A 12,706-nucleotide genomic window follows, 5' to 3' on the forward strand; every position below is an offset into this window, starting at 1 on the left:
AACTTATTGGTCACAGTAACAGGAGATGTAAGACAACTTAGGACCGAAGGTATTAGAAAAAAATCTACCCGAAGTAATACCTTTACATATTAAAGTTGTTGAGTTTGTATTATCAAATCAAATTACTCTCTTAACTTTTGCAGCCATGACATGTTTCTTCTTTCTATACTTTTATTTCTAATAATCTTTCCCTAAATGATATCAAGCAGAATTTAATAGTTATCTGAGTTATTCTGAGTATCCTTCTATAAATCCGCATTTAGAATGGTTCTATCTTATTTATTTATCTTCCTGGTGCACGAGCTAATTGCAGATGCTTTAAAAATCACTTTTAGTAGTGTAATACGTAAATCGTCCAGTATAATAGAAAATGCCGGTGATGTTTTTAACAAGAAATCATAAATATGGTAGGCACGTGAAATGAAAGGATGGCCTGTATAATCAAAATACTGCTTCTTCCTAAAAATCACCGTTGTTAAATATTTTTGCACCTAGATATATAAATTTCTTCACGATCTCAATTCCATCAACACCTGCCATGGCAACTTACCTTTCTTTTGATCTACTAATTAACATTATTTTACTCTTTGGGATGTTAATTTGTAAACCCACTTCATTGCTTATTTCGCTCACTTTTAAGATTAATTAGTTGGTTTTTTCCTTCATGTTACCTAGGAGGATGATATCTTCCGCGTAGCGTAGGTTCGAAAATTTTCTGCCTCCAATGTAAACTCTATTCCAATCATTCGTGGTTTTGCGAATAATCAGTTCTCCGTGTAAATTAAAATTCATTCAAGGTATCTTCTACTCTCGTTCTGGCTTGTGCAAATGTGTACAAATTGTCCATAAGGTGGACAAGATGATGATGTACTCCCATCTCTGTCATTATGCTTCAAAGTTTATTCCAATTCATTTTGGACTTCGCTTCAGATATTTACCCTACTTTGTTCAATTCTCTTAATTTTTCTATCCTTTGTTGAACGTTCAGTATATTTTTTCGTTTACCTCGTTCAGGAATAAATCCTGCTTGTTCTTGAGGTATTTCTGGATAAATGTAGGGTCGAGTCTCTCGTGAATTGTATGTAGTCATATCTTGCTAGCATACGAGACAAGAGCTATTGTTCTGTAGTTAAAGCACTTTATTTTTTACCCTTTTTTATAGATGATACAAAGATGTATGTAATTCAAGCGGTTGGACAATTTCTGATTTCCAGAACTTGTTACATAAGATGTGGAAGAGATCTGCCATATGGATGTCGGCTACAATCTCGTCTATTCCTGCAGATTTTTTAGATTGTAGTTTTCGTAGAACTGCTTGAACTTCAATGCGTAAGAATTCGGGTTCTTGATGCTCTGCTTGTCATGTTGCGGCTTGTCGCTGAAAAAAGACTGGCAGTATTATTTCCATCTGTCGAGGATCTTTGTATTCTCAGTTAGTATTTGTCTTTTTTTCATCTTCAATCGTAAGTGGTTTGTCTCGAGTAATTTGTTTGATTTTCATGAATAGATTTCTTGCGCACTAACTGCCAGCAATACGGTATTGTCTGAATATTTAATATTGTTTGGCGATTTGCTGCAATACTTCTGATTCGTCCAAGGTTTATCTAAATATGTTTTCAGAGTATATGTTAAATATTGTTGGTGACAGTATGCAACCCTGTCGAACCCCTTTTCCGACTGTGAAGATCTCGAACAGTTAGTTCATTTTCGAATCGCACTGTTGCTTTTTGTTGGAGATATAAGTTTGATATTAGTCGTATATCCTTACCATGGAGTCCTGATAATTTTAGGATATCGATTAGTTTCCCATATGGTACTTAGTAAAATGCCTTCTCGAAATCAAAGAAAACATGCATACACATTGCAGTTGACATCCCCGGCTTTCTGTATTAGAACTTGCAAACTGAAAAGTGCTACCCTTGTTCCGAGTCACGCTCTGAATCAAAATTGAACTGCACTTAGGTGTTCTTCTAATTTGGTGTAGCTATATTCGGGAGTGGATGATAGTAAGGAGTACTTTAATTACATGACTCATCAAACTAATTACTCTGCATTCTTCATATTTCCTAGAGTTGGCTTTTTGGGAAGTGGAATGAATGTTGATAGTAGCCAGTCTTTTGGTAAGGGACCAGTCTCATATATGTTGTTGAATAGCTTCGTAACAGCTGTGATTTGGTGTGCCTCTAATAGCTTTAAATGATAGTCATATTCTTTACGTATACCCACAACAACATTTCATCAACCGACAAAAATTCAAGAGTTTCAAAACACATTTTCACGAATGGCTATGTTTTTCTATCAGAGAACTAAGATTCGAAGGTTTATCTAGCATTGGTATTAAGAAACCAGAAAAATGATGTAGCAGTACTAGTATTGTGTGAGACTTAAAACTTTCATTTTTGATAACAATTACTTACATTTTGATTTCTTTTTGTTCATATTCTCATTATCTACAGTTTCTGTACTCCACTGAACTTTTCTATCGGTCCTTGGCTTTCTTAATTTTAGTCGAACCCTAGGAACTTCCTGCAACAAAATAAAATATGGTTACTCTCATCGGCTCCATAAAGACTACCTTCACCGCCGCGCCGGAGTGAATGAAGAGCCAGATTTTTAACCCGTCGTTACACGCGCTATAAGCAAATCCCTCAGCCTATTTATTTATAAGCAATGACATTATCTTAGCTACGATAACGATAACGTTGACTATGAAGGAATGCGTTTAGCATCGTTCATAAGAAGAGATGATAATGTTTCACAATAGTATGCCGGTCAGTATGCTGTGATACTTGATCAAAGTGACAGCACTCTGTAGGTGAGGGCTGCGCGTGCGATCACCTTTTTGTAATTTCAAAGGAACTTTTATATTTTTGTTTAATATTTGGGTAAGTTTAAGGTATATCATTAAAACATTATTATTGTTAGGTTAAGAACCAAGGGAATATTTGGAATTGAAGATAAAGCAGAGCCTCTAGAAATAAAACTAGAATATAATAAATGTGCCTCTTATCCTAAAAAGGAAGAACCAAAAAACTCAGACAAAGCACGGAAAGCCAAATTGTGGAAACCCGATTTGTAATGAACACACAAACAATTTTGGGTAATGCTTATTGAGAAATAGAAGAAGACGAATCTGTGTAGATGCATTCATTATCTTTAGATATGTACATTACCTTTAAGTGTTTTGATTATCTTATTTGTTTGTAATCTAATTAATTTGATTTATTTATTCGTTATTTCTAAACTTACAATATTTTATTACTTTGTTTTGTTAAATTGATGAAAATATTTTGGTTTATAAGACTTTCTATTATATGTAAATATAAACCATTGCAATATTATACATACTGACATTCATTCTTCCTCGAAATACGTGGAATTGATGTAGGTGAGGGTGACGCTCATACGAGTGCAATTACGTTACAATCGAAGACGAGTGCTGGCATACGAAGCTGTGGCGTAAGCAAATAGAGGACAACGTAGAGAGTAAATGTTGTGAACGAGTACATGAAACGGTAACTAGATTGTTGTTCAATGTCGGATGAGCAAGGCTTGATTTATTTGACCGGTTAAGTGGATGAAAACCAAAAATCCCAATCAAGCCAGTGGAATTGCGAGGTCCAAAGGTTTGGCGCAGCGTAGAAACTACGTTGCAGGGTGTTTAGTTGCTATTATGTTAAAGGAGTTTCCTACTACACGCACTCCTGGTATCAGACGACACCCGGTTTCTCAAAAAAAAACACCAAAAAAAAAAAGATATACCTGTTAATAACTTTAAAACTCAACAGTTTTCGAGATAATCGCATTTTACAGATCAGCTGCATAATAATTCTTCATATTGTAATATTTGTGCGTCAAATCACTGAATACCTGTTGATCAGAATAACGTTTTATTCTTATAAAGAATAAACAACAGCTTAAAGATAGATATGTAATACCACAACATGCTTTCTCTGCTAAATATTTTGTTTGATTTTATTTGATGTCATCATTAGACAACTACTAACTCCAGTCGTCAGAAATGAAAATACCACTGAACCTTTAAAAATCACACGAACAAGCTGAATTTTGCTGAGAATGTCAATTTTGGGACCCCAAAAAGATGCAAAAAAGTTTATCACTCGGGGGGCGTAAAACATTTAGTTACCAATATAATCAATATGCCGTAGAAAAAAATGTTTCAAACAAAAAATTTGGTTAAGTTAATTTTAAAGAAAAATGTTTATTAGCACTTTTTCTGTAGAGTGAACCGTTCTCTCGGAAACAACGCTTGAAGCGACCGACAATTTTGAATGATAGTTACACGCGTGAAAATTTTTTAAATAAAATTTGAATCACCTCGACGAAAAATTCGATATCTTTTGATGAGAGTGTCCCATCGACAAAAAGCAGAATGCGTTTTAAAGGTGAGGAGTGCAGCTTTCGTAACAAATTTTTGCATTTTGCTGCAAATGAAGTCAGTTTCTACAAAGCTGTTAAATAAATGAACGTTGCGCGATTATTGCCATTTTTTACTATTCTCGTAAGTTCAATAAAATGTATTGCTTTCATTGACCGGTCACTATGGAATTTCCATTGTTGGAGCCCAATCTTCAAAACCTATAACATGAAATTTCAATTTTGAGTTCTTCCAACATTTATGAGGCATTTAAAATATGCCTAAAAAACGCTGAATTTAAACTTTCACATTAAAAACGATCTAAAACTCATTGTTTTCGATTTCACCAGTACGTTTTTTAAAACAACACAACCTCAGCTACAAATTCCTCTTAATGCCGTCTTTGTGGAAGCATTTCTCGTCATTTCTTTTGTAATGTGAAAGTTTTTAATTCGGCGTTTCATATGCATCTTTGTTGCCAAAACTCAAAATCGAAACTTTAGGTTCTGAGTATTAAATATTGGGCTTTAACAATGAACATTCCACAGTGACTAATCGATGGAAGTGATACATTTTATTGATCTCATCAGAATCATAAAAAATGGCAAAAATCGCGCAACGTTTATTTATATAACAGCTTTATAGAAACTAACTTTGTTTTCGGCAAAATTCATATATGAAAGCTGCACACTTCACCTTTAAAAACCATTTTAATTTTTGTCAATAGGACACTCTGATGAAAAGATAACGAATTTTGACCGTCGAGTTGATACAAATTTTATTTAAAAAAATTTCACGAGTTAACTGGCATTGAATATAGCCGGTCGCTTCAATCGTTGTTTCCGAGAGAATGCTTCATTACACTTATCCAAGATGGCGGAAAGTAAAAATGTGCCGTCACCTCTCTCTGTAGTAAAAGAGGTAGATTTTGAAGAAAGAGAATACATTTAAATGTTGTCAAACTAAGCCTAATAAAATACTCGTTTGTATAGTATGTGGAAATAGTTATCACATCTCATGTGCTGTGAAAAACAAAGTGAAATTCTTCAAGATAGGAGATTCACGTGTAATCTGTTGCCAAAATAGTGATGGACAACCCATCGAATCATTTAGTGCCATAGCGATAGAAAATCAGTGGTTAAAAAGGCTGTTAGCTGAAAAAGATGATAAGTACAATTTATTATTAAATAACAATAATCTATTAAAATCAAATAATGAACACTTGCTAGAAAAATTAAACTTATTGAAATCAGAAATAACCAGAACCAGAATCTTACAAAAACCCAACTCAACTGTTAATGAGGGTTTAATAAAAACTCAAGGTAATGAAGATAAGACGGCCAGTGTCCAGTTGACTAATTCTAAATACAAAACAAACAATGAAACTGACTCAAATAAAAAGTTTAATGACAAAAACACCAAACATGTTGAAAGGAATTCCAATATACAGGGCATTTAAAAAATTACTGCAAACAAATTAAATGCACAATTAATGGAAATTCAAACCAAACAAACATGTGACTACATTACAAATTTAGTTGTTGAGAATGAGGAAAGCACAAAAATAAATCTTAATCATATCACAACAGGGGGTTCAGAGAATAAAGCCGACGATGAAGGATATCAGATTGTGACAACAAGACGCAAGAAAATAATGGGAACTGGAATTGGTGATAAGGATTTCCATGGAAAATCCGAAAAACCAGACAAAAAATTGTTGTGGCTATTCATCTCAAAAGTTCCGGATAGTGTAAATGAGGACCACATCAAGAGTTTCATAATAACTAAGACAAACTGTGAGAATATACAAGTAAAATTGTTACCAACTGACCATAAAAGAAGGGATAATCAATGTTTTATGATAGGTGTAGTACCTGACTTAAGGGAAGAAATTTACAATCCTGCTTTTTGGCCGAAAAAAATTGGCATTGAACGATTTAACTTTAGGTTAGGAAGAAGATTCTTAGATCGAGAGTATCATAATAGAGGTCTGTCAACTGGAGAAGATAGACCAGACTCTTTTTTAGTCAAGTAAATCCAAGAGGAACGTTACTTTTATCATCACCAGACAGGTGTTTAAAAATATTGCAACTAAATGCTCAATCTTTGACAAATAAGTTACTCAAACTTGAAGTCTTAACATTGCAGGAAACACCTGATATAATTTGTCTATCAGAACATTGGTGTACTGAAGAAAACATCCAATTTATGACCCTGAATGGATACAACATCGCATCTTATTTTTGTCGAAAGTTCCATATCCATGGAGGATCCATAATCTACATCAAAACTGATATTAAATTCAAAACATTAGATGTCTCTAACTTTAGTGAAGAAATGGTGTGTGAGTGCTGTGCGATTTCTCTGTTTATAGCCAATAGGAAAATTTGTGTTATTAGTGTTTATCGTTCGCCATCAGGAGAAGTTCAGAGTTTTCTGTGTAAATTACAAAATATATTGGAGCTATGCAGTAAGTCATATCATGATATTTATATTTGTGGGGATCTAAACATTGATTATCTTGTCATGTCTAATAATAAGCAATCTTTTAACGAGTTTTTAGTAAGTTATAATCTGAGAGTCACATCTGAGGCTCCTACAAGAGTTTTCATAGATAAAGTAGGTAAAACATCATCTACAAAATTGGATTACATATTGACAAATATCGAACCACATCTTTATAAATCAAATGTGTCCGAGGGTCACTTCAGTGACCATAAAGTATTTTCACTTGATGTAAATTTGCAAGCCAATAAAGTATCGAAAAAAGATGAAAAACCCATCAGTTACAGGGATATGTCAGATGAAAATATGCTGATGTTTAAAGCAGGGATTTCTTCTACAGTTTTTGATGAAGTTTATTCACAATTGAATGCTGAATATGCCACAAATTCATTTGTTAGCATTTTAGATTACAATCTAAATTTATTAAATTAAATGGCCAAATATATGGCCTAGGAGGACAAATTCGTTAAACTTCCCGTGCTCGAATCGGGATCAATAAAGTGTTATGATCATTTCGGCCTAGCCCAGCCTCATCAGACACTTTGGGCTGATACAAATTCAAACTCGGAAAGTCCAACGAATGTCTCCCAAAACTTCACTACAACAGTAGTTAGCTACAAAGGCGCCACCTGCTTTGGCGGCCGTGAACGAAAACGAGATGATAATATCGTTTTCTGTATCCTCTGCGCTATGCGAAATGTGTAAAATATATAATCTTTTAGCGAAAGCCGCTATCGCTTTATTAAATTAAATGGCCAAATATATGGCCTAGGAGGACAAATTCGTTAAACTTCCCGTGCTCGAATCGGTATCAATAAAGTGTTATGATCATTTCGGCCTAGCCCAACCTCATCAGACACTTTGGGCTGATACAAATTCAAACTCGGAAAGTCCAACGAATGTCTCCCAAAACTTCACTACAACAGTCTAAAAGATTATATCTTTTACACATTTCGCATAGCGCAGAGGATACAGAAAACGATATTATCATCTCGTTTTCGTTCACGGCCGCCAAAGCAGGTGGCGCCTTTGTAGCTAACTACTGTTGTAGTGAAGTTTTGGGAGACATTCGTTGGACTTTCCGAGTTTGAATTTGTATCAGCCCAAAGTGTCTGATGAGGCTGGGCTAGGCCGAAATGACCATAACACTTTATTGATACCGATTCGAGCACGGGAAGTTTAACGAATTTGTCCTCCTAGGCCATATATTTGGCCATTTAATTTAATAAAGCGATAGCGGCTTTCGCTAAAAGATTATATCTTTTACATAATCTAAATTTATATTGTCCAATAAAAACACGGTATAAAGCACACAAAACAAATAAGGCTACATGGGTAACAAATGAGGTAAGACACGCTAGTGAAAAACTAAAAAATCTACACTGGATAGCAAAAAATATAGGGAGTCTCGAGTCTCAAGATACCTATAAACAGGCAAAAAAAGAATACAATTCTCTATTAATAAATACTAAAAAAAACTTTCATAGTGACTTAATTAATCAATCTTACAATATACCAAAAACAGTTCGGAATTTAGTAAACAGAGAAACTGGTAGGCAAAAGAACAGGTCTGATATTATTCTACATTATGATAATAAAATTATTGCCAAGTCTTGTGATATTGCTAATTCGTTTGCCTCATATTTTGCTACAATTACAGAATACAATCTTCAAACTCATTTTGGCACATCGTTACCTTCTTCTTGTACTACCTCAAAAATGTGTAACAAAACATTTTTCTTTTTGCCGGTAACTCCAATTGAAATAAAAAATACATTCGATCAACTAAAAAATAAGCCTAGTACTGGTATTGATAACATATCTGTAAAAATAATAAAACTGATAAGTGATCATATATCGATTCCTTTAACCCATTTAGTTAATCTCTCAATAACAACCAGCCAATTTCCATCCATATTTAAAATGGCAAAAGTTATTCCAATCTTCAAAAAGAATGACCCTCATGATATTTCAAATTATAGACCAGTATCTGTCCTTAGCATAATTTCAAAAGTAATAGAGAAGGTTGTATACAACAATGTTAAATTTTATAGAAGAATACAATTTATTAACTCCAACCCAACACGGCTTTAGATCAAAAAAGTCAACACTCACGGCTGCATGCAGCTTGTTTGAGCGTATTTATGATGAATTAGATAGTAGAAACCACGTGGCAGGACTATTTTTTGATCTATCACGTGCTTTTGACTGCTTAGACATAACATTTATTCGCAATAAATTATATAACGTTGGTTTTAGAGGGATATTTCTAGAATGGATAATAAATTTCTTAAGTGACAGGAAGAGTGTTGTTAAGATGAAAGAATCAAGCTCAGAACCATACTCGACAAATAAAGAAGTACCACAGGGATCCGTGCTGGGACCATTATTATTCCTAATTTTTATTAATGACCTACCAGATCACATAAGGGCACTTATAATATCAATGTTTGCTGATGATACCTCGTTAATAGTCTCTGCACGTACACTAGAGGAATTAAAAATGACAATGAAGACTGTTGTTGACTGCTTTATACGCTGGTGTAATACCAACAGACTAATATTAAACATTGACAAGACGCAAATTATTTATTTTCATTCATACAACTCATCTAAATATGACTATATCTTAACCATCCACGATAGAAACAATATGTTATCTTCCACTCACTCTACAAAGTTCTTGGGTGTATTCATTGATTGTAATCTCAAATGGTCAGAGCAAGTGAATTCAGTGAACATGAAATTGAATAAAGCTTTTTATGCTATATCCAGAATTAAAAACACACTACCCATCTCGGCATTAATGAACGTTTATTATAGCCTTGCTTACAGCCACATGTGCTACAATGTAATTTTGTGGGGGAACTCAGTAGATAGTAACAAAGTGTTCATTAACCAAAAAAAAATTATCCGTAAAATTTTTAATTTGGATTATCAACAGTCTTGTAAACCAGTTTTTATTAAACATCAAATTTTAACTTTCTACTGCCTATATATCTATAAATGTTTACTTTATGTCAAAGAGGAAATCAATACATTTCCAGTAAATTCAGACAATCACTACTACAATACAAGAAGTGCTGAATCTTTACGAGTTCCTAAACACAGAACATCCAAATTTCAAAATTGCTTCAGATATATGGGACTGACCTTATACAATCATTTGCCAAAAACTGTGAAAGAAATACCACTTATCTCTAAATTTAAAAAAAATGTTAAAGATTTACTCTTAAGAAAAGCATATTATTCTATAAATGAATATCTTGAGGACAAACTGCAATAGCTTCATATTTTACTTGTAAAAATGTTATTTTATATATTTTATGTTTCGTCAATTTCTTTTACACTGTGAATATTGTATTTTACACACTAATGTCTTTTATACCAAATTCTGTAGTGACGTATCCTATACATTTATTTTGAATGTCTTAAAGGATCAATAAAGATGACTATGACTATAGAGAAAAAGTGCTAATAAATATTTTTGTTCAATATTAACTTAGCCACATTTCTTATTTAAAACATTTTTTTCTACGGCGTACAGATTCTTGGTAAATCAGGGTAGTCATTTTCCTTGGCCACCACGTAGCCCAGGTTTTAATCCGCTAGATATTGGTGTATAGAACGCAATGAAAAAGCGTTTCTACAAGTAAGCCATAAACATTCTCAACCAACTTTGAAAAGAAATAAATATTGCAACAGTTTCTTTTGAACCACTTTAATATCAGAGATCTTTTATGGAACGTATTGATAAATCAATTAAAGAAAATGGTGAACATAACAAACACTTACTTTGAAAAAAATTTTACTGTTATTCAGTTAACGATATTTTATACCAAAATTCAGAAGTATTGATGTTTTTGTCTACTTATCTTAGTTTTCTGGAGTAATTGCGTTAAATCAGCGTTATGCAGTTGATTTGTAAAATGCGATTATCTTTAAGTTGTTAAAAAGGATATATTTTTTGTTGTTAAAATAATGTATTTATACATAATACCTTAATATTTTTTGACCCAAATACGACTAACTTGAAAATCAACACAACTAAGCGCACTCATAATCAAAAGCCCCCAGTTATAAAAATGTATACATAAAAGTCCACAGAGTCCACTTTTACAAGAATTAATGTTAAACTCAACAGTCTTCCGGGATGAACCGAGTCGATTATCATTGCGCTGAAATTCTGAATGACCAACTTGAGACAAACGGTTCTCCCCTCCTCAACTTATTTAGTTAAAGATTATTAAGTTTACGTGTTGAACGCATAACAAAAATAGCTCACTTGAGAAAGGCGGTCTGTCGAAACAGCTGTAGTGATAATTAATTACAATAAAAATTTATGGAAGTGTTGAAAACAAAAGTTTTCAGTGTTTTATTGCTTGATTTGGTCTTATATTTAGCTTATTCTCAATATTAATATCAAACTTTAATTTTATATGCATGTTATTCTAAAACATAAATGATGTATTCTTGATATGTTATTGACTTACTAATAGTGGTATTTTCTTTCTACTGATTTCCTCTTTTAATATTGGTCACAAGATCCTGCATTCTGCCGAGGAATTGGCGTCGTAATTTGTTTCATTTAACATAATAAGAGCATCTTTGATTTTTTTGTTTTAACCATCTAATGGAATCTTTCAAGATTTCATGATCTCATATTTGAGATTTATCAAATTTTCTATTTTTTATATAAGATTGATGTTCACTTATTCTAACATTTAATGGTCTTGATGTTTCACCTAAATAAATATGTTCGCATTCACAAGGTATTTTATAAATACAATTCTTTATTTTTTGTTGTTAGTCGGTACGTTTGGTTTTAGATAAAATAGATCTTAACTTGTTTGTTGTTTTGAATGTATGGTATTGATATTTGCTTCTTATCGTGTCTTACGAATGTTAAAGGATCCCGTTCTAAGTTGTTCTGTGCCATTTTGTCTAATGATAAATGATTCGCTTTTTAATATTTAGATATCTGTTGGTGTGTTTTTAGATATCCGTGGGGTTTCTATACTCCTGTTCTCCTATCCAGTATCCTTCCTTGAGATTAAAACATCCAGGAATTGTAGCGAATTATTAATTCTTTTTCTACAGTAAATATTATCGACTCTTTATCGTTTATATTATTTAGGAATGTGTTCAACAACTCTGATTCATGAGGCCATATTGAGAACACATCATCTACATATCTCCACCATTATATTTTGAAATTTGGTATTATCAGTATATAATGTCAATATATGACATGAAAAGGAAAATAGTTGACATAGTTGTCAATGTATTTTCCTTTTCTCTTATATATTTTTAAATAAATAATTATTTTAGACCCTTACCGGGAGCCCTAATAGTTGCTAGAACTATATACTGCTATGGATTTATGGTATGTGTTCTGAAACACAATCCTATATATTTTTATGGTGTATAGTATGTTCCTGCTTGATAGATCCAGCCGAGTACCTAGAGGGTAAAAAAATATATCCTTTCTGCACGCCACACCAGCTTTTGGATAATACAGGTTGTGCCTAATTTATATTTTTTTATTGAACAGTGAAGAATAACTATGAACTAAATAACAGTGAAGTAATTTATTATTGATCTTTTAATTATTAATATGTATTCTACCTAATAAACAAATGTCTTTTTATGTGAACTAATTTCGAAATTTGGGATAAAGTATAATTTTATTTTCATATATTTCTCATTCATAATCTAATGCCATGATATAAAATGCTTGTTTTCTTACGATACGATTTTAATTTTAGTTTCGTAAAAACACATGGTAATTGAATGCTGTAAACACAAATTGTTTAGTTTTTT

The 12,706-nt window shown here is 32.7% G+C and overlaps 1 protein-coding gene across 1 annotated transcript in view; it reads right to left on the reverse strand.

The window, feature by feature from the left end:
- The window catches only part of LOC140447768 (uncharacterized), a 44,954-nt gene that overhangs the window by 5,362 nt on the left and 26,886 nt on the right, over positions 1-12,706 (reverse strand). The window contains exon 2 of the mRNA XM_072540621.1: positions 2,418-2,526. Coding sequence (XP_072396722.1) covers positions 2,418-2,526 — 109 coding nt within the window. The remainder of the gene's footprint in view (positions 1-2,417; positions 2,527-12,706) is intronic.

Source organism: Diabrotica undecimpunctata, chromosome 8 (genome assembly GCF_040954645.1).
Source record: "Diabrotica undecimpunctata isolate CICGRU chromosome 8, icDiaUnde3, whole genome shotgun sequence".
NCBI lineage: Eukaryota > Metazoa > Arthropoda > Insecta > Coleoptera > Chrysomelidae > Diabrotica > Diabrotica undecimpunctata.